This window comes from Cebus imitator, unplaced genomic scaffold (assembly GCF_001604975.1).
Source record: "Cebus imitator isolate Cc_AM_T3 unplaced genomic scaffold, Cebus_imitator-1.0 Scaffold262, whole genome shotgun sequence".
NCBI classification, from domain to species: domain Eukaryota; kingdom Metazoa; phylum Chordata; class Mammalia; order Primates; family Cebidae; genus Cebus; species Cebus imitator.
The window spans coordinates 206,517-229,902 of record NW_016107577.1 but is presented as its reverse complement, the minus strand read 5'-3'; the positions used below and the strand labels follow the sequence as shown (position 1 = coordinate 229,902).

The window sequence follows — 23,386 nt, the reverse complement described above, 5'->3', positions numbered from 1 at the left end:
GCTGAGGAGGTGGAAAACCACGGGAGGTCTCAACTATTAGTCATCTCAATTGGACTACAGTAGATGAGAGGTTATGACTTTTTGTCAAGATACATGTGCAGATAAAGCTGACTTTAATAGTGTATATCAACAAGAAGAATAACAAAAGCAGCAACTTACAATTTCTTGAGTGTGTACTACATGCCAAGTACATGCTGAGCACTTTACAAATATTAACCATTTAGTTCTCACAATTACCTTACAAGTTAGATACTACAGTTATTTAAATTTCACAGTAGAAAAAATTGAAGATCAGAAAGGTTGAATAGCATTCTAAGGTCACATATCTAATGTGCTACTGGATCAAGATTCACAATTAAGTTTCTTAGTTATGAAGCCCATGCTCTTAACCACTCTGCCATATAGTCCACTGTCTTCTGCACTATGTGGGAAGCCTACCCAAGGGCTTCAGGATTCCTGTGCTACATGATTTTTTTTTCAATTTGATGTAAAAACTGAAAACCCTCATAACTATTATCTTTTTGATTAGTGGTAGACTAATTAAATTTGAAGAATTTTCATGTTCATAGGCCTTGGAAGTCATATAACTTAGATCTGTCATTTTATCAGTGTGGAAATAGATGCCCAGAGTGTAGATGGAACTTTCCTGAAGTTTAAGACTCAGTAGGGAAACTGATCCTCAAACCCCAGGATGCTTGTTTCCATCATTCCACCAAGCATGCACTTCGAAAAATGGCAATGACAATGCAACTTTTATACAACTCAACAATGTTTCCAGTTATGTGCAAACCTATAACAAATGTTGTCTTATTATAATGCCTAGTCCTTTCTTTTGCAAATGCAAAGTCATGCTTTGTCCATTACCAATAATACCAATATTTTTGCAAGAGGGTGTGGGGGTGGAGAACTTCAAATTTCCTGAACCTGAGCACCTAAAAGTAAATATCAGTAGAAATACTACATGCCAAATACCATTCATTAGGGAAAAAAGGCATTATATTATCAATATTCTTTGCTGTAAATGGCATTTTTCTACTGCAATCATGAACACCATCTGCAGCCAGCTTCCCTGAAGAAGTACAGACTAGAAATTTGTAATGTCTGGTGCTGGCACTCTTAATGCTGAAAAATCTTACCGTACTGCTTAGGAAGAACAAGTGTGCAGTTTCTGATTCAATTAGACATAAAAGAGCTGTTCTTGACCCATTTTGACTTCTGTGTACTGGTTCTTAGATCCAGAGAGCTGTATCCCCTGGGTAAAAAACCATATCATGGCCTTCAGTAGTCTTTACTTGTTGCTTTTCTGTTAGCAGGGACGAAGGATGGGCATGCCTCTTCCTACAGACCTGTTGGTGCAGTAATATTTGGGTACTCAAGATGGTACTCTTAACTCCAGAAATTATAAAGTTAGAAAAAAAACAAATGAGTGAAAAATAGGCCTTACTTTAGATACGTCTTGTCCAGCCGCATAAAATCACATTACTTAGTTCCTCATATTTCAAATTAAGTAGAAACTCTGTTCAGACCAAATGGTCTCTGAGGTGGTTTCCAGATTAAGGTAAGAAATGAAACAAACCATAAGTTGTGAAACACATTGAACCACAGCTCACAAAATAGATAAATTGAAGCCAACTATGATGTGAAAGATAAAAGAAACTCCAAATATTTTTAATAAACTTATAAAAGTATTTTGAATAATTTTAGGTTTACAGAAAATTTGCAAATATAGTAAGTACAGAGAATTTGTACATACTCTTCATCCAGGTTTTCCTAAAGTTAACATACTATTATGGTACATCTGTAAAAACTAAGAAATCGGCACTGGTGCACTATTATAACTAAACCCCAGACTTTATTAGGATTTCACAATATTTTCCTCTAAGACCCTTTTTCTGTTCCAGAATTCAATCCAGGATAGCACAGTGCATTTAGTCATTATGTCTTCTCATTCTTCTCTGGTTTGTAAGGGTTTGTTTTTCATTGGTTTTTAGCTCAGATTGCTTTAATAGCAATTCAATATGGCTTATGTGTCCTAAAGATAAGACCACTGACTATTCCAGCAACTCGCGTAATTTACAAATTTTAAACTGAATTTGTCAGCACTATCCTTAAAAACTTCTCTCCTAAAGTGAATTACCTTTGACTAACCCCAGCCTTGAAAACCCTGTAAGTACTCTTTGCTAACTCCCCCTTTTTAAGCTATGACTGAGACTCCGTCAAGGGAGACTCTGCCTTGCTTTGTATGTTTCACATACCCAGCTTTGTATGATCAGCATGTTTCTCTGGTAGTCTTTATGAGGGCTTTGACAAACGGGTCTATGGTGATACTATTCAATCATCTACTAAATGCAAGAATCCTTTCCACCACATGTGATTGGTATTGGCACAGGTCTGTGTGAACCCATAGCCCCTCTATGAACATTGCCAGTGACAGGACATTGATCAACTTTCAAGCTAGTCCATGCTATCTATTTTTAGACAATTCCTATTTTTAGAAATGTCTTCATCAAAATGAGCCCTTACCTATTTCCCTGTAGCTTCTCTTCATTTGCCCTATTTCTGTCTTCCAGAAAATCAAAATACTGGATGGAAAGTAAGCTCTGTGCACAGTTCCACTCAAATGGTATGCAAGGAGTCGGACACAGTTGGGTGGTCCTAGCTTTGTTCACATAGTGTCATTTCTTAGTTAAGTGAATTTGGGCTAATGATTCAAGTTCTCTGGGCCTTAATTTTCTTACCTGAAAAAAACAAAACAAACAAAAAAGCACCTACCTCATAGGAGTGTTGTGAAAATGAAAGCAATAACACAAGTTGAAGCACCTAGCACACTGACAAGCACGGAGAATTCTCTTATAAATGATAGGTACCTTTTGGCCAGATGATCACCTCCTGAGTACGCAAGATGAAATGTACCATGTATGTTATACTGCATTATTGTATTATTAGTTCTGCTTGACAACAGTGAATTCTAACTTTCCCTTCTTGTTAACTAATTTCTTAAAAGGTTTACTTTTATTTTTCTGCTGACTATTTTTTCCCTTGAGGTTTAATTAAGCTGTTACTGAACAGAACTGAAGTGTTAAATAACCTAAAACGATGGGTTTCTAGCATTCCTGAATCCCATGCATTGCCAGCTGGTGAGATTAGTCATGGTAGTGGATGGGAGAGCTTGGCAGCGATTAGCAAATACTCCTGTTAATCAGCAGAATGTGCAAATCAGGCCCTGGCTCATGGCATTGGTATAAATCTCCCTGACAACACTAGCTGTTTACATGTGAAGAAGTGATTTCAAAGCTGCAAAGGATGATCGAAATTACTGCAATGATCATAAATGGGAAAAATCTGAGGAAAGGAGTATTCCCACTTCTTAAAGAAATTCATGCAACTTTCTATAAATTTAGTAGTAGTTTTACCTTCTCTGAGCCTCTACTACTGGAAAGTTAATTGACAATGATGTAAACAGAAAGAAAGTAAGAGGGAGTAGAAGAGGGCCTGAAATCATTCATAAAATATACAATCCATCCCTCTGACCAAATAACTATAAATAGGATTATTTGCATATCTGTGTGTACCAGGATTGTCTGAATTAGTATCCTAGTTCCAGCATTCATTAGGTGTGTGACTTTAGGCAAAATTTTTAATCTCATTGTATCTTTCCTCCTCACCTATAACACGATGCTAATAATAGTTCCTGTCTCAGAAAGTTGTTATGAGATTTGGATAAGTTAATATATGTAAAGTATTTGGAACAATGCCTGGGCCAGAGTAAATGTTTGGGAAAATGTTCGCTGCTGTTATTATTATCACTGTTATTATTATTCCTGCTAGTTTGTCATGATTCTTGAATAAGGGCTACCTTTCAATTTTATACCCTGTAAAGAAACTACAGAGTGGGAAAGGTTATATTTTTCATTTTCTAATTTTGTTTGTGCTGGAAAACAGACTTGGAAATGTCAGTACTAGAGAGGTTTTATAGGTATTCTTATTTTCAATTTCAGTACAACACTTAAGAAAATGACAGCTGTGATACTAGTTGAAACAGAATCCAAGTAAGGCCACTTCATTATTTAAACTCCCATCAAAATCTGGGAGCAGGTGGATATCTATAAAATGTGATGTGATCAAAATTGAATTAGTTTACCTCAGAAACGGAGCTACCTTTTTAAACATATATGTAGCTCTGAAAATTAAACCCAGGTCCCTGTCCTCTCATGGTTGGTCCAGCTCATTTTCTCTGTGGTCTCAGCTCATTTCACCTTACTTGTGTCTGCTGGTTGATTAGGCTTTGAATCCAAGCAGGATAATTGCCATAATTCAAGTTTGGATTTAATTTTCAGTGCTTATATTTGATGGGAGATTATTCAAATAGATACTGGGCTATTTGCTTTGTGAGGTCAAAATTGTTGCTACTTTTTTATTAATGCCAACAAATCTCCTGCCAGTCACCACCCACTGGTTCAAAAGCTTTTGGAGGCAGCTTAATGGAGCTGAAAGGGAGTGAGACTAGGAGTTAGAAACCTTGGTTGGAAACCCTGCTGACCTCCGCTACTATCTGACTCTTTGTCCTTCACTCTGATGTTTCTTTATTTGTGTTTCAATTTTATTTTCTTGTGTAACTTTTTGTAAGCCACTTCAATTCTTCTTTGGAATGAGGTAAGTCTTATACCGATTAATTAATAAATTTGCTGTGTGCTGTTAAGCAAACCATGACCTCTTGGTGGGACACAATTTTCCAGTTTATATTAAGAGCCAGTTGAAACCTACTCTGCCTACTTCACCAGTTCTCATCCAGATTGAATAAGATAGCGGTTATGAAAGAATTTTGTGAGACAAACTATTGTATAATTTTATACTTGTAAAAGAGCATTTTACTATCAGAATATGGCTAAAATATGGACCAACATAATTACTAACCTGATTTAACTTTCCCTTTAACAAGAAGCAAATAGCCCTCTGCTTATACTTTAATGCCTGAACGTTGTTTCTGCTTGTTATTAAAACATGGCCTAAGTCCTACATGCTCTAACATTTATTGTATATGAACCCACTCACCAAAATGGACCTGTCTTGCATTTTATTGCTTCAGATGCCTCCTCTGTGATTTTCAAAGGGAGAAAAAGAGAGTTAGCTAATTCATTTATTCATAAAACTACAATTTATTGAGCCCCCACTCCGTCTAGATGTGGACATCCAGAGATGCAGTCCTAATCCCTGCCTCAGCAAACTCAGCATTTAGCGGGAAAGAAAGACAAGTAGAAATAAATTAATCCTATAGTTGTCATTAAGTAGCTGTATGTATAAGGGCTATGGAGCAGAAAAGATTTTACATGGGAGTTTTTGAGGAAAGAGTCCCAGAAGAGATAATTCCTGAGATCAGTCCTAAAGACTTCGCTAGGTTAAAGGGACTAGAATTTTCAAGGATATAGCAGCTTGGACTGGCTAAAGTGTATGAGGGGGTTATTTTGGAGAAGGGAAAAAACTTTGGTATGGCTGAAATACAGTGTGTCAGAGAGTGGCAGAAAGTAGGTATGACAAAGAAATCTGGGTCCAGATAAGGGAAGGCTTGTGTGTGATGAAGAGCCACTGAATACCTATTAGCAGAGCATAACATGATCAGATATATAGGTTAGAATTGTAGCAGTGAGCAGAGCAGTTTGATCACAGGCAAGAGAAGAGGCAGAGGAAAGCAGTTAGGAGACTACGATGAAATTGAGGAAAGAAATGAAACAAGAATAGATGAATGTCTTAACAATTGGAATTTAGAGGCATTATGAAGAAGGCAGAGCCATAATATTTGGTTATCCCTTGGATGTAGAGTGGGAGGAAAGAGAAGAGTTGAGGATAATGCCGAGGTTTCTGGTTTGGTTAAAATAGAGAGTATATTCAGAAAGGGTTGAGATAAAAGAAACACCATTAATCAATATATGGATAAGAGAAGAGGGATCAGTATTGGGTGATAAGTTCAATTTTGGATTTGTTTAATTTGAGGTCCTGAGGGTCATTTGGGTATAACTATCCTTATATGGAGCTCAGAACTGAACTGATGAAAGCAGTGGAGACCATTGGAGTTGTTATAGTATAAATGGTACTTCTTTCCTGCACTATTCATGTTGCTGGGTCCATATTATATTTCAAGAGTCAGCAAAATGTTATCTCCTTTGGGAGGCCTTCTCTGACCTTCCAATTTCGGTTAGGTTCTTCTGCATTACTCTTGAATGACATATTTTTATAGCAGTAATCACAATTTACAACTACATATTTATGTTGTTTATAATCTGACTCCTAATTAGACTATAATTTTCATGTGGTCAAGATATCTGCTTTGATCACCACTGAATACCTACAACTCAGCCTGACACATAGTAGATGCTCAAAGAACATTCATAGGATCGATGAATAAAGTCAACAGAGCAAATACCTGGAAAGAAAAGATTGAGAGAGAAAATTAGAGGGTATAGGACAGAATCCTAAAGCACTCAAATGGTTAATAAGAGGAAACAGGAACCAGAAAATGAGACAAAGTAGGAATAGTAAAATACAGATATGAGGAAAACTAGGAGAGCACAGCGTTGGACAAGCCAAAGGGAGACAACTCATGTGTTACAAAAAGAATGGTCAATAGCATCAAACACTGCTGAAAGGTTGTATAAAGTGATGACCAAGAAAAGGCATTGGATATGACAATAAGAAGGTTACTGATCACCCTAGTAACAGTAGTTTTAGTGGTATAGTTAAGGCAAAGAATGAATGAGGACTTCTAGTCAATATGTTGAACTAAGGTATTGCTTGTGACTACCTATTCTACAAAAACACAGAAATAGTGAATAAATAAAATATTACCCTAAGTCTTTGACAATACACAAGATAATTCAAAAGAAAAAAAAAAAAAGGAAACTCTGTAAGTGATAGAAATGAAGGAACAATTCAAAGCCAAAGCAAATCACAGCAGTTGAAGCTAAATGGCAATCAAGAGTAGCAGAGGTAGGTATATACCCTGGGACTTAAGTTGAATCCACAGCCTTGATACAGAACCTTGAGTTAACTGCACAATCCCTGGAGCCAAGGAGTCCAATCCAGTTCATGACAAATCAGGGCCCAAGGCCTGGAGACATAGAATGTAAGTGAGGTTTCCATTCTGGGCTGAGAATATGAGATATTGGAACCCACATCTGAACTCATACTATCAATTTGTACTGGGAAATTAAAATAAAAATGGATCTGTAATCAGTGAAACCCTTAAAGTGCTAGCAGAGAAAAAACACAAAACCATAGAGGTAGATAACTCTACTATCCAGGATTCATGTGCTATTTTACAGAAAACAACACTCCTCTTGAATGTCAAATTTACAGAGCAAGAAGAGGAATAAAACACCATGGAAGAGTCAGCAGTGACACAACCAGGGTAATTCATATTCCAGAAATATGACAATATGGAAGAGACTTTAACCTAAGTGCTAAGTGTCATCAAAATGTTCAGTAAGATAGAGAAAGGAATACAATTCATTAGGTATGATCAGGACATCATGAAAAAATAGCAGACATATTATCAAACACCAAACAGAAATTTTAAATACATATATATATATATATAGTATTTAATATATATGTGTATATATATTTTATATATAATATTTGTGTATATGTATATATAATTTTATATGCCATTCATACAATATTATCGTATAATACATAACATAGTATTTCTACCAATGAAATAAAATCAACAGATAAATCCAGCTAAAGAGGGGATCAGTGAAGCACCCAGATTTTGCAAAGAATGATAAAGAGATGGAACTAGGAAAGAGATGTAAGGAATCATAAGGGAGGCACTAAACAAAATGAATATTTTATCCATTATATCTGTGTTTTGTGGATGAATAGGTAGGATGCAACTAACAGAAGTTGCAGTGTAGAACAAGAGAGATTTAAAGAGAGGCAATAGGTAAACAGTTGATAGCTAAATTTCAAGAATTGAAGGACAGTAACTGAACAACTGATTAAGCACAATTGAAGAGGAATACAGGAGTAGGGGACTTTTCAAAATGTTTTCAATATATTCAAATACCAACCAAATCCTAGTTGTCCCTCTCTTGTAGGAATACTGAAATCTATATAGAAGACTTACTGGCATTACCTGGTTTGGACAATCATTTTCACACAATCTTTAATTTGTTAGCTTAAAGTTTTATGATCATAAAAATTATTTTTTGACTTCCCATGTGAAAAACCTCTGGTCTCCAACCTCACTCCAGTTATATCAGGAGAATGGCTGACTTACCATAGCATACATGCCAATATAATTTTCATTTTGAGTGGCATCTTTCTAGAGGGGTTACTTCTACTAAACCCTCTGCTGTTGCTGGCCAGAATCAATAGCAACTGTATACTTGAACATCAGTTTTGACAATATGTGCTGAATGCGATCAGTAGGAAAGGAAAGACGATCTGTTTATATATAAACAAGTAAAAAAAAACCTTACAAATGCCCATCAGAATATCCACATAGCACAGCTGATTTCTCCAAATCCCCAATGGTTGATGTTCAAAGTGTAGAGATATAAAAATACAAGGCTTTGCAAGTTATTTCAGCTGAGGTAACGTGTTATGCCCTAGTAAGAAGAATCTAGTACAAGGAGACAGTTGAAATCCAGGTTTGAAGTCTAGATTTACCTAATTTCGTTCCTCACTTCTGAGTTTCTTCCCATCCTCCCACATTCACCTTCAGTGACAGGTTTTGTTTTCTGAAGCTGGACTCAATTCCTGCCCTCCTGCCCTCCTGCCCACAAAGTTATCTGTGCCCTCTTTGGGCTCTGAAAACACTGGATATTTAGTATCATTCTTAAAGTGCTTATCACACTTGTGTTTTAATTATTTATTTATCTTTCTCCTCCACTTGGGGGAGACAGTAGAGTCATTTTTTAAAACATGGGATATAAAGTCAGTGTGCATAGATCCAAATTCTGACTCCACCACTCCCTACACGAATGAATGCATTACCCTTTCTTCATCTCAGTTTCTACATCTGTAAAATGGGGATAAGTTCATAAGGTTATTATAAGTTTCAAAAGGGTAAACAAAGATAAAGTACAATAAGTCCGTGCTTAAATGTCATAAATAGGTTCTTGGAAACTGCAACTTTTAAGTGAAATGACATACAGCAGGTCCTCAGATAATGTCATTTTCTTCAATATTGTTTTTCCTTACAAAGTTGACGAGAAAAAAAATTGGTTTTGTTATGTCATTTGGCTTAAAATTGCAGTTTCCAAGAACATATCAATGACACTAAGTAATGATTTATTGTACTTTGAATAGTGCCTGGAGTAGAGTTGGTTCTCAATACATTAGAGCTATTAGTCTTAGTATCTTAGCTCAGTACTTGGCAAATAGTTCTCAGTAAATTTTGAATGAAGAAATTAATGAATGAACAAATAAACAAATGATGGCCCAAGACAAATGTATTTAACTTCTCTTGCCTCAGATCTCTTCTCTAAAATGAAATAGTTAGGTGAGCATCAAGGCTTTAGAAATTTAGAAATCAGTTTATAAAACTGCTTGAGGCCCTCAGTGGTGGCTCAAAAAGTTACTAAGTAAGTTTAATTAGTTGATTGTACTTTTAACTGTCAGGAGGGAAAAGTTGGAGCAAATTAGTTAGAATAAATACTGGAGAAACGCCTGATTGCAAAAGGATAGTCATGGGCTTCCGAGTATGGAAGTGAATACACTGTGTATAATATTTTTCTCTCTTTTGGCTGAACTCAAGCTTCCTGTAGCTAAAAACAGATGGCACAAAAAAGCTTACAGTGTGGAAAGCCAGTTTTTCCTATATGAAAAGAACGGAGTGTTTGGAGTGCTTTAACTTCTTGTCTCTGCTAGGTAGTGATGGAGAGAAAGGCCAGGAAGCGTCCTTTGGGTCTCATAGCATTCCAAAGTCCCAGAATACCTGAGAGAAAACAGGTTCTAGTGTCAAACTATTTATTGGGCTAGGAAACCTAGAATAACATTAAGTAGTGATTTATAATCATATAATTTTCATGAGAAAGTTAGGAATGTTTTCTTTAAATGTTGCTGTAAGAAGTTACTGAATATTGGAAACTGTGCCCATAACTAGGCATAGATCATATGTATTATTTTTATTTCGTAATTCACTTTTGTTAAAGAAAAAAACAAAACTGATTAGAAAATCATGCTATATTTCATCTTGTTCACTCCCTCAAGCCACAAGATACACAACCAGGCAGTACTGTCAAGCAACCCAAATTCCAGATCCACTCCCAATGAGGAAAGAAGTAGTATTTAAAGGTCTGGCCTTGTACACACAAATTGTATTTTTTTTTTGGCTGAGGATACTTAGTTTAAATACTTTCACTTCCACTTATATACGAGCCAGGAAACCAGTAGTTGTATCACTTAGTCTTTCTAGGCTTCACTTTCCTCACCTTTGCAATGGCAATACTGATAATACCTACCTTACAAGTTGTTGTAAGGATTACAGGGAATAAGGTTATAGCACTTAACAACTTGCTTGTCCAATTATAACCATAGTATTTATTGAGTGTTATCACCATTTCCAACCCCAGTTTTGGGAAAAACAAATCTAAAGCAGAGTGGAAAGCTTAAAAATCATCTAGGGCACCTGCACAATTCTCAGGTGGGTTATCAACCTGTCTTTCATCTCCTCCTTAGAATACGGAGGATAGTATTTTTTCTGAATTTACCAGGTGGTTCTGCTCAAATCTTGGTCAGTGCCTGAAAAGAGATGTGTTAAGACTCTTAATCCTAAGGGAACCCCAAATTATTTTCCCGTTACCTCTCTGTTGCTTTAAAAAATAGAAATTCTTGATAGGAAATTGGGGAAAACAGTGCCATTGGCAAGTAGGAAATCCATCCAGTGTTTCTTATGCTGGTTGTGAATCTTGCCTCCACATGCTAAAAATAACAGACATTAGGTCAGTTGTCCACACTGAATTCTCTTCCTAAAATCCTGAGTTTAGGTCACCCTCCAGTAACATTATTTCCTGAAGTGGTTTAGATCCAGAAAAATCAGGCTGTCTGCCTTTGCCTCAAATCCTCCATCATTTTTTCCCCTAGTTTTTCATTTAGATTACCTAGTTCACTGTGCAAGAAATGAACCCAGTGTTACAGATACTTTGTCTCTGATTCTTGTACATTTTTAGTCTGCCATAAATGTCTCATCATAGAAACACCTCATTTATGTTTGTTAGCCATCACTTAGTTCATAAAATAGAAATTGTTCCTTCAATATCTTCAACTATTATTGAGTAAAGCAGAATCAAATTCACTTAGAGAACCTGATGCTTTTCTTGGCTCTAGACACTCTGTCACCACTAAAGCAACCCATTTGATTAATAATACACTGATTGTGTCTACAAAGTGTTTTCTGCAAGTTGGATGAGAGAAACTTTAGGAAATAAATGTGACTGCCTTTATCTACATGCTCCAGTTTTTATCCAGTATGATCTTCTAAAGGCAATCATCTTGATGCTGTGACTCACACCTGTAATTGTCAGGACTTTGGGAGGCCAAGGCAGGAGGATCGCTTGAAACCAGGAAATAGAAACAATCCTGGGCAACAAAGAGAGAACCTGGCCTTACAATAGATTTTTTTAAAAAATTAGTCAAATGTGGTGGCACGTGCCCATAGTCCCAGCTACTTAGGAGGCTGAGGTGGGAGATGGCTTGAGCCCAGCAGTTGGAGGTTACAGTGAGCCAAGATCACACCACTGTACTCCAGCCTGGGAGACAGAGCGAAACTCCATCTCAGAAAAAAAAAAAAAAAAAAAAAAAAAAAAAAAAAAAAAAAAAAAAAACCAACGAAAACTACTAACAATCCCCATGACCTATCAAAGGAGACCTTTGCCTTCTCATAATGGTGTTACTGCCCCCTTCCACATTTCCTGTGATTACTTCTTGGTGGCAGGTCATGGTTATATAAATTGTGGTGTCGTTTTAATGACAGAATGATAGTCTTAATAGAAATCAACCCACATACACACCTAGATAAAGTTTTTGTTGTATTCATAAAAGCTTTTATAGAAGATAATTCAGAAATCAATTATAGTATTTAACAACCTTCACTGAAAAGAGTGTTTTCTTTGTACAGAAGTTAAATCCCCAAATATTAAAGCTTAAGCTCATTTCCTGTGTTTTCTCCTCAAGATCAAGAAACCTCCACCCTAGAAGGCTGCTATTCCTCTCCAGGTTTTCTTGATTAAATGGCCAAGCAGGCAATCAGAGGCCTTGAACTCTTGATGTTGCAGTTGCCGTTGCTAATTAAATGGTGAAGAGCTGAATTCATGGACATGATTAATACCATCAGTGTGTTTTATGGCTTTAATGTTCATAAATTATGACTGAACAATGAAATTTTTATGTGGGTTATAGGATTTTTCTTAAGGATCAGAATTAATCAGTGTTTCCTCAATTGATTTTAAATATAAATCAGAGGTAGCTTCAGTAAATTCTATAGCTTGAGGATTTAGACAATGATCTCAGAGACAGGACGTAATGAAAACCAAGCCACCATCATAGTGTGATGCAAGCCTAAAGTCTTTTGAATTTTCATTGTAAATGCAATTCAGAAGAGCCAATCAGTTCTAAAAGGATAGTCCTGGAGACCTTTGTTTCTGAAGTATAACTTCCCTAAATGATGTGATCTTTACCAGCTAATATATGTGTCAGGGTATGGAACAGGATACAGTAGTCACTCTTTACCTGGAATTCTAGTGTGACACTAACAAGATTTCCTTAAATTGCATTTTTCCTCCTGTAGTTAAGTGTTAAGAGTCTATATCCTTCCCTTCCACTTCCCCTTCCCCTTATTTCCTTCCTTCCTTCCCTCCTTTCTTCCTTCCTTCCTTCCTTTCTTCCTTCCTTCCCTCCCTCCCTCACTCCTTCCTTCCTTCTTTCCTTCCCTCCCTCCCTCCCTCCCTTCTTCCCTCCCTCCCTCCTTCCCCTGTCTCTGTCTCTCTCTCTCTCTCTCTCTCTCTCTCTTGCTTTTCTTCTTTGTGGGGTCTTACTCTGTCACCCAGGGTGGAATGAGGTGGTGGGATCATAGCTTGCTGCAGCCCGAAACTCCTGGGCTCAAGGGATCTTTCTGCCTCAGCTTCCCAAAATGCTGGGATTACAGGTGTGAGCCACTGTGCCTGGTTGGCAGCTGGCTGCTAAGAGCCTACTCTGTTAGCTTTTCTCTTTTCTCCTCATTTGTATTTCTAACCAGTGTTTTCTCTGAGACTCTGTACATAATTAGATAGAACACAGAAGGTGGAACTTGGCTACCTCATCTGGTAAATACTTCTCTGCTGCCTTCGTTAGTGAATGGTGAGATCCCAGTGTTACTCGACCTTGGTGCATTTTAACCTGCCAACGTTTCCTCTCTTTGAGCTCATAATCAGTCCTTGACCTGGTATCTTGCCACTCAGACATTTTGGTGAACTATTAGTATAGAAGGAGAACAAACTGGCAAGTGATTCTGAGTGACCTTATCTTCATGGAGGAAGGGTGTTTGAAATCTTTCATTTTCAGAGTTTCAGAAAGACAGCCAATTCCTTTCTTCTCTGAAGAGACTGAGGCTGCTCCCGATTAGGCTGTCAGAGTTCTTTCATTTTTACTCATCACAGTCACATCTGTTTGGGTTTCTGCCTCTCTCCCGGAGATGCCTCTTGAGAGCAGGTCCCTTCAGCTTCCTTACAGCTCCTCTGAGTCCTGCCGAAAGAGATTGGCAGAGAACGATCAGCATTCTATGCCCTGATAACTCACATAACTCTCTCTGAAAAGAATAATGAAACCCAGTTCTCAAGTGAACCCACGAGGAGTGGAATCAAAGGGACTTTTGCACTTTTCCTTGGAATTCAATTTAGAATTTATTTTCTCATGGGGTGGGAAGAGAACAGAGAGATGGGAAGTATGAGGAGGGGAAGATAAAGAAGTAGGAACAGCGACACATGGGAAAAATAATCATAGGCTCTTAGAGCCAAAAGGACTTTAAGGAACATGTCATCAGGAGGTTTCCAAACATTTTGTTTTTAGTACCAGAATCTTTTCATTTTTATTTTTTACATAATAAATCATACAATGAGCTCCACTATATAAAACAGATGAAAACAGAAATTGAAGTAAACACTTGAATGAAAAGAATTAAAATGATTAAATCTACTGTTGAAACATTGGCAAGGGAACTTTTATTACTTTTCATTACTTTTAGAGTGCTGAAGAATACAAAGTGAAGACTGCCAATCTTGTCTGAGCATTACTTTAAAGATGGGAAAATTGAGGTTGTAATATAGAGACATGACATACTCAAGACAACACAGTCAGTTAGTGGCAGAGATAGGACTAAAACATATGTTTCCAGCCTGTCAGGCTAGAACTCTTCAGGAGTTGAGTTAGAAAAAGAAGCTAAGAATGCTTTCTTTCTGAACATGGTCAAAAAGAGAGGTTGGTGGACAACACAATGGGAGAGAGGAGAACTGGGAGAAACAAAGGAGAACAGGCCCATGGGGCATAGAAGAGTTTGAACCACCAGGGCTAGCTAAGCAGAGATAATTGAAATTTACAAATATGGAGGAGATCCAGGAAGTTCCATAGTAAGGGCCCAATGTGAACTGCTAGGAACAAATCAAAACAGGAGAAAAAGGGATTTGGAAATAGGTGACAAAAGAGAGTTCTTTACTACTTCCCCTATATAAATGTCATACTATTAGTCCAAGATGGCAGTGGGGCAGCAAAGAAAAGAAAAATATGCTTTTCTAGAATTGGCTGCAATTCTGTCTTTCATTATACCTTCTCAAGATGTATGCAACTTTGGCACAGTTTTCTGTTAGAGATTTGAAAGTAATATTCACACTCCTGTCTGAATTTTTAAGCACCTAGGAAAAAGACAAGAGAATTAGGAAAACACGAACACATCTGCATTATTTTTTTTGTTTTTTTGGGTTTTTTTAGATGGACTTTCACTCTTCATGCCCAGGCTGGAGTGCAGTGGCGTGATCTCAGTTCACTGCAACCTCTGCCTCCCAGGTTCAAACGATTCTCCTGCCTTAGCCTCCTGAGTAGCTGGGACTACAGACAAGCGCCACCATGCCTGGCTAACTTTCTGGTTTTAGTAGAGATGAGGTTTCACAATGTTGGCCAGGCTGGTCTCGAACTCCTGACCTCAGGTGATCCACCTGCTTCAGCCTCCTAAAGTTCTGATATTATAGGTGTGAGCCGCCACACACAGCCAATATCTGCTTTATTAATGGTTAATTTCATTGAACAATGTGATTTGGACCCAATTTCAAAATGGTTTTATTTCACTTTCTGTCCCAGATTGAATTTACCCTCTGGTCACAGGACTTTGTGAGTTCTCTTAGTGGAAGACAGAGGAGAAGGAATGAGGTTTGTAGGCAGACAGATCACAGAGAGATGCCCCCTTCTCCAGTGTCATTAATAATATGCCATGCATTTTCCTGATCATGAAGACAAAAGATTCAAGGCGGGCATGGTATAAAAAGGTACAAATACCTTTTGTGGGTTGGCAGGAACGTGTGATAGGAGAGTCTGGTTTCCCCTACCCTATACTCTTCATTTTTCAATATTATACAATTTCATCAGGGAGAGAAGGATTAGAGCAAGAAAGACATCTATAAACACGTGTAGAATCATGTGGTTATCAGCTTTGGCCCAATGGCTCCATGAGCTCAGGTGGGTGCTAGACAGGAGTTAGAAACAAAAGGATGTATTTACAGTTTGTGTTTGCAAGTTTGTAATAAGTGCCCCTGCCATTGTTATTATCTATTCCTGAAGTGTTCTCTGAATCTGTTTACCTCTAATATCTATCAGAGAGTGGCCACACCATGAATTCTACAGGCATCCTGAAAATATCTTATGAATGGTGTTTGCTGAAGCAAACAGTGAGAGCTATCTGAGAGAAGTGGAGTCATTCATCAGGGATTTGTTTTTCCCCATGAATAAAAGTTTAAAGAAGTCGATACTTGAATAGACTTGAGGTGCTAAAACTCTTGTCTACCTTGTCCTCCCTTTTCATTTGGGAAAGCCAAAAGTACAAAAGAGTAGGTAGAAAAAGTCAGACCCTTTGGCATCATTCTCCTGTAACTATCAGTCTCAACTCACAGCAACCTTTACCCCAGTCTGCCTTGCAGACACACAGTGGTGCTTCTGGTGGAGCAAGAGGCATTTCAAGATTGGGGAGAAGTGGAAGGAGGGATAGCAACAGTTTCCCCTGTGAAGCAATGGAATCTACAGAAGGGTCAGGTGATTCAGCTCTCACGGGCTAAGAAGCCTGAAAGTATTTAAGTATTGCTGAGTCCGAGCTTGTTTGTTGGGCGGTCAAACAAGAAAAAAAGGGCTGGAGTCTGGGGATAAGCTGAGCATCTGGTTTTGCGTTTACATCAGTTCTGAAAAGAGGTGATAAGGGTGCCACGTAGCAGTCCAGTAAAGGTGGTGTAGGGCTTCAAGGTAGTAGAGCTGCTCTAGTTTGCTTCCTATTTGGCCTCATAAATTCAGTAAAATAGTCAAATAATTTTGTCTGTTTGAAGGTAGGGATGTAGATAGGCCATTTCTCTTTGCTGCATTTCTGGCCTCAAAAACTCTTTTCTTTTCCTCCAGAATAAAATATAACACAGGGAGAGGACAGAACTTGTTAATAAAGTGAGGCCAGCAAAGAGCCAGACTGGTTCCTCTGGAGGGAGGGAGACTGCCTGACTTTGGAGGAGTAGAAAAAAATAAGTTCGGAGATTAGAGATGGGACACAGCTTAAATACAGAGATTCGACTTTTCATTTCCCAAATACGTAGTGTTTCTGGTACACGACCCAAGCTCTCTGCTTGGATCCGAAATCCGAGCGAATAGATAAGAGGCGCAGAGGAAAAACAGGTTTTGTACTCTACAAATTGGCTTGAAATGAAAAGCCAGCAAAAACCACTGGGTGGCAGCGTGGTGTGCGGGCGCAGCTCTGCAGTGCCGGCTTCTGCTGCTATGGCTGGGGCTGAACCCGTCTGGGGACTCTGGCCTCCTCTCCTGAATGGCTACAAGTATCGCCAAGCAAAATACTTCCGCGCGGGTGTGTGAAGGTTCTGCTGGTGGTTGGTGCGTCCAAGCCACAGGCAGGAATCTGGCGAACTTCTTAGGGGCTCCAGCCCGAGTACAATCTGGTCAGCTCAAACACTAAGGAAACACCCCCACCGCGCCATCCCCCAATGCCGAGCGAACCCCCGCTCCGTCAGCCCAACTACCTCATCCCGGTTCCTCCCCCATCACTGTTTCTTCCCGAAGCTCCTTTCGGGAAAAGGAGGGGAGAAGGATTTGGAAGATGGGGCAGTGCGGAAGCCCCTACAGGTGTTAGCCGAACGGCCGGCTGGGTACTGGGGGGTGGGGGGGTGGGAGGGGCGGCCTGTGGCTCTGAGCCCGCGGACTCGGCTCTGGGAGGGAGGGGCCGCCGCGGGAGGGGGCTGCAGGGAGGCTGTTGCGCTGTTCCGGAGGGTGCCTGCGGCTGCTGAATTCGTGTGCTGCGACTGTGCCGCGCTCAGAGCAGCAGCAACAGCGAAGATGCGAGGCCATTACCTGTTTGATCCCTGTCGGAAAGCTGGCACGGGCCAACTTTTCCCGATTATCAAGCCAAGAAGTTGCAAGGACTAGTCGAAGACTCGGAGGGGCCAGGGCGAGGGCGCGCTCCCCCGCGCGCTGCCTCCTCCCTCCTCCCTCCGGCCGCCCGAGCTCCCGGCCTCTCTCCCGCCCGCGCTCACTCCCTCCGCCTGCCTCCCTCCTCTGGCCCCCTCCGCGCGGCACAGGGCGGGGGGTGCCGCGAAACTCCGACCCGAGCCACTTGGACTTGTACAGTGTCCTCGGGGCGCAGGGGCCGACCGCACGCAGTCGCGCAGCTCTGCCTCCGCCTGCCAGTCTCGCCCGCGATCCCGGCCCGGGGCTGTGGCGTCGACTCCGACCCAGGCAGCCAGCAGCCCGCGCGGGAGCCGGACCGCCGCCAGAGGAGCTCGGACGGCATGCTGAGCCCCCTCCTTGGCTGAAGCCCGAGTGCGGAGAAGCCCGGGCAAACGCCAGCTAAGGAGACCAAGGCGGCCAAGTCGCGAGACAGCGTACAAGCAGCGGAGGAGAAGGAGGAGGAGGTGAACCCAGAGAGGGGCAGCAAAAGAAGCGGTGGTGGTGGGCGTCGTGGCCATGGCGGCGGCTATCGCCAGCTCGCTCATCCGTCAGAAGAGACAAGCCCGCGAGCGCGAGAAATCCAATGCCTGCAAGTGTGTCAGCAGCCCCAGCAAAGGCAAGACCAGCTGCGACAAAAACAAGTTAAATGTCTTTTCCCGGGTCAAACTCTTCGGCTCCAAGAAGAGACGCAGAAGAAGACCAGGTCGGAAGGGGTTTTTGCTTTCTTTTCCCCATACTTTGAGTGTGGTAGGGGCGGTGGGGGGCAGATATGTAGCATAGGTGAGTTTGTCGGTGGCCCATCTTGTGCAGAAAGAGCCACCTAGCCTGTGTGCGTGCGTGGGAAGGCGATGGCTTTCTTGCCTCCTTCGTAACAGTAACACGCTTGCTGCATTGCAACTGCCCTGGGACAGGCGCAGAACCTGGGTGCATATTCTGCCCTGGGAGACTTGCCTTCAGCTTTGGACATGTCACGTGTGTGCATGCCGGGTGGGCTCTGAGCAGGCGTGACCCGGACATGGCTATGATGTGTGTGGCGTGGAAATTGCAGGCTTAGAGCTGGACAGACACCATCCTCCCTCCCCAGTAGAGCCTGGGGAATCCCTCTCTTGCCTTTATCTCTGCCTGTCAGACCCTTCCCCTCCAGCTTCCACCTCCAAGGGATGTGGGCTTCTGCTGTCTAGGCATTGCGTTTCTTTCATTACTTTTAAGCTTTTTGGGACAGACTTGACTTGTGGTGCAGCTTCGAAATGTTTGCTGGGGTGGCGGGGGGAGGGGGATTTATAGAACCTTGCTGCAAAGAGCTTAGAAATTTGATTAGACTAGTATAATTGGTTACATGCTATTAAAATATGAGATTGAAGAGGGAACTTAAACTGACAGCCAGATTGTGGGTTCTTTTGAACATTTACAGTGGTAAGAGTAGCGCGATATTCTGGCGACTGGATATTCAGCTCTAGGTGTCAGGTTGCGTCAAGGTAGACCTTCAAGGGAGCATGCAGTTTATTTGCCATTCTCAACCAAATAAATATTTTACAATCTTTTCTACCTTTTACTAGATAAATATTACACACAAGAAAAAGACTCACTGATCTGTTATTTCTCCATTTATGTGTGCTACACATCCTGGAATGGAAAAGCAGATATAATGTTTTCTGTTTGCACAAAGTTTTTAATGCATTAACTGTAAATTAGGCTTGTTTCAAAAAGGCTTAAGTGATTGCAAAGCATGCTGATATGGCTCGAATAATCACATAAATACTATTTCAGCGCAGGTGCCTGTATTCAGTAAAAGCAAATTTTGGATAATATGGCTGTTATTGGTAAACTAGACACTTGATTAATTATGGTGATTCATAACTGAAAATCATTTTAAGAACTCATATTTTTCATAATCATACTTCTGATGTGAAATTTCAAAATTAGTATGCAATGATTTTTTCCTCCCCACCAACAAAAGCCCTGCTCTTTTCACACACATTTTCACTAATTAATATAACAGGATTTGCTAATGGTTGTTGTATCTCCCTCCTCCCTTTTTTGGTATCAAAGTCTCAATTTTCCAAATACACTTTCCTTAATAAGGTTCCAGGTTATTTATGCATTTTCTACCTTCTTAGTATAAAGGAGATTATTTATTCAAATTGTCATTCTGAAGCATATCTTTGCTAGTGGGTTTTTGGTCTTTGGTTGTTTGGCAAACAACTCTGAATTATCTTTGTTTTTCTCCTTTTCCTTTCACATGAAAAGTGGTGCAATTTCAAAAGGCAAAGTAGCCATTTACCAACCCTTTTCAAATACTCAATGATGTAGAGTTCCACTCCGCAAGCCATTGGTAAAGCTATCAGAAACTATAGACACTTTCAGAAGCTTTCCCAATGTTTCCACGAAGAAATAAAATGTTTCTTTAGTTTGGATATTTATATTGAAACTTGGAGTTTGTTTTCTTTCTTCCAGACACTTTAAAAGCGTAATTTGACCTTTTCCATTAAGATTTGTAAATGAAATTAGAAATTGAAATTCCCAGTCTTTTCAACTACATAGGCACAATTTATCAATTGATCCAAACCATTGTTCTCTTTGCAGAGCCTCAGCTTAAGGGTATAGTTACCAAGCTATACAGCCGACAAGGCTACCACTTGCAGCTGCAGGCGGATGGAACCATTGATGGCACCAAAGATGAGGACAGCACTTACAGTAAGTAACTGCAAAATAAATAGTATATGCCAGCATATTGTTGACATTGTGTTCTTTTTATTTATTTTAAAAATAAATATGCTTTCCTAAATCCTGAATTGAATGCAAAATATAGTCACACTACATAACCCTGTTTACACAGATTAACCTAAAGGAAGTTGAATATGAATCTATCTAAGATAGTAAACTAAAGCGAATAATGTTGACACCATCTAAGAGTAATCCAAATGTCATCTCCATGGAAATCTAGGTAGATTTATGGCTGTCCTTTGGATTTTATTACTTTTTTTCCCACAGAAAATTTACCCACCCACACACTGATCCAGAAATAGCATGTTATCTCTACTGTTAAGAACGGGTCTTAACCCAAGGGAGAGGAGTGGTTTCATACCATGAAAATTCATCACTACAGGCTTTCACTTCTGCTCCCTGCCCCCACCCCACACACATCGATAACCCTGAGACTAGTGGAATTTTAACATTGATATACCTCCACAGGTGGGTAAAGGAATTTCTTTTAGTTCTTTCTTTTTAACCATGGTTTAAGACCAAATTGGAGACTATAATGGTGAGCGTAAAAAAGAAACACTTAAAAAATAATTAGGTTTTATTTCTGATTATTGAAGGAAGGTGATTCTAAGATGTTATAGAACCTTTAATTACGTATGTTTTATTTATTTGGTGTAATAAAAATATAAACTTACAAATAATACAGGCTTTTCTTCAATGATAATTGATATTTTCTTGCAATTTACAGATTTCTGGAGACTTAATAAATGTTTCATAAGGCTAGAGCACTTAATTCGCAATTTACAGATTTCTGGAGACTTAATAAATGTTTCATAAGGCTAGAGCACTTAATTCTCACAATTTTTTCTTTCTTTTCTCTAATTTCTACTGAATTTCTCTCACACCCTTTGATAATTTCCCATTTATGCTCCCATTGTCACTGAGAAAATAGTCAAGGAAAGTAGGTCTGAATGGTAAGCAGTATACTCTGCAGCTTTTTGGACATGTATGGCTACAGCAATGCCATTGACGAGGGTCTCAATGTTAAGTGTAAGAAGTTTCCCACCTTTTAGGAATGCTGCCTGGACTGATGGCCAAGCTATAACCTCAAGAGGAAGTCACTTTTAATTACCACTGAAGAAAGCTCTGTTGGTATAGAGGATGAAAAACCTCCATACTGAATGGTTCTTCACTGCTTTGCAAAAGTTCTATGTCACTGTTGTGATATTAAAGTTTTATACTGAATTCTAGTTGTTCTTTTATGCTTATTCCTCTATTTGAAACAATTAGGCAAGTGTAACTAGAGGGCTTTACTGTAATCAAATAACAGATATTAGTGCATGGTGATCATCTGCAATCACACGTTCCCATAAATTGTTGTGCAAATTGATATTTGGGGGAGGAATTAGGGGATGTAAGCTGCTTTGCTTTCCAAAGTGCCTCAGGAAAATGGGTCTATTGGGCATTGTTGAAGGGAAGTACGTGATTAGCTGCCAGTGAGCCTATCCAGTCTCTCCCCTTTTTAACATTTCTGAAAATGTTAAATCAGAGAAGAAATATTTTGGGTCTGGCGTTCACATGCGTTTCTTGAAAAGAAAGAAAAAATACTAGATAATTTATGTGCTGTGCCCTATTAACAGCAATATAACAAATTCATCAAGATCTCACTGTAAGTAATCATTTTAGGAGATACACAACACATGCACATATATCAAGGTTCCATTTCTTACTGTAGAGCTTTAAATCATACAGTAGGTTTTACTCTTTAGTTCCTACATATGCGTAGCGTCTGCCTTTGGTTGTCTTATAACTCTGACTGATATACATGGCATTTCTGTGTACTACTGATGATATTGAAAAACCATTAAAGAACATAGCCTGATAACAGGAATCTGTATTTAGCCAGATTGCAATAGAGAGGTAAGTCAAATAAAGGTAAGTATTGTCATAACATGATGCATACACATGGAAAGTATTTCGGTAGAAATAGCAAGTCAGTAGAGCTTGGATCTGCTTCTGATGCTGAGAGTGACCAGGAGCTAGTGAGTTAGCTTAGCTTTGCCACTGAGGATATTATGGGGCATAAGCCATCACGAAACAAGAAGGTTTAATGATTAAACTGATATATCATGAAGACCAGCCATCCGAACTTATTCTTTGTTCTTTAAAACCAAGCAATTTTATTGGTATTGTTTAATTATTTTAAATGTGTAAAACAAGAATATAAGTTGTCTTTTTCAACTATCTCTCATATACATAATATTTCCTTAACATGTATTCCTGGTACTTTGTCCATGTTTTTCTTTTCTTATTTTTATTAACTTTTATTTTTTTCAGCATATTTTCTCATTTAGTTTACTTTGATTGAATTGAATATTTTTATTCTGACATGGTAAACAATGTCATGATAAATCAGATCACATTTATCCAGATATATCCATTTTTTGAAAATATATGTTTGATATACATTTAACCTTATGTAGATTTATTACAATGATAAATGCCGTTCAATAAAATCTCATCATGAGGAAATCAGCCATTATAAATTATGTATTTTCCCTTGAAAAGAAAAAGATGATAGACATTTTATGGCAGTAGTTTTATTATATCTGTCCTGGGTGCAAGGAAGGACATTTTAAAAGACTAGATTTCTCTTTCTCTTCAAACTTGCAGTACCATTATCACTTCAACATGTTGCCTTTTCAATCTACATTAATATATACTTTTATTAATTATTCTCTTTTGAGAAATTGGCCTTAGCCCAACTGATGAAGAAGCATTGCTTCAGTGTTGCCTTCAGCAAACACTGAGTGCCAACTAGGTGAAGGGCTCTGAGGAAGTGCCCTTCAAAGTGGAAGGTGCTTGATGCAGACACAACAGAGAACAAACAAGAAACAGGCCTTTCTATGTTTTAAAAGTTTCTTCAAAACTTTCACTAAAATGGAAGATTTTAGGTATTTAATGAATGTGTTTTAAATACATAAATGAAGACAATTGTTTTCTTCTC

At 39.2% G+C, this 23,386-nt stretch overlaps 1 protein-coding gene and 1 long non-coding RNA gene across 6 annotated transcripts in view; one reads left to right on the top strand and one right to left on the bottom strand.

Annotated features, from left to right (window-relative positions):
- Positions 1-23,386, top strand: part of FGF13 (fibroblast growth factor 13) — a 585,375-nt gene that overhangs the window by 490,447 nt on the left and 71,542 nt on the right. For 4 of the 5 annotated variants that reach the window (XM_017499910.1, XM_017499912.2, XM_017499909.2 and 1 more), the window contains one exon: positions 20,260-20,370. In XM_017499910.1, the coding sequence (XP_017355399.1) occupies positions 20,260-20,370 (111 nt within the window). Of the gene's footprint in view, positions 1-17,406; positions 18,380-20,259; positions 20,371-23,386 lie in introns of those variants that run through there. The other variant, XM_017499911.2, reaches the window with a different exon arrangement.
- On the bottom strand, positions 13,017-17,192 carry LOC108283550. The gene is made up of 3 exons (XR_001816884.2): positions 17,071-17,192; positions 14,800-14,885; positions 13,017-13,722 (listed from the first exon to the last, which is right to left on the bottom strand). It is a non-coding gene; the product is annotated as an uncharacterized LOC108283550 (long non-coding RNA).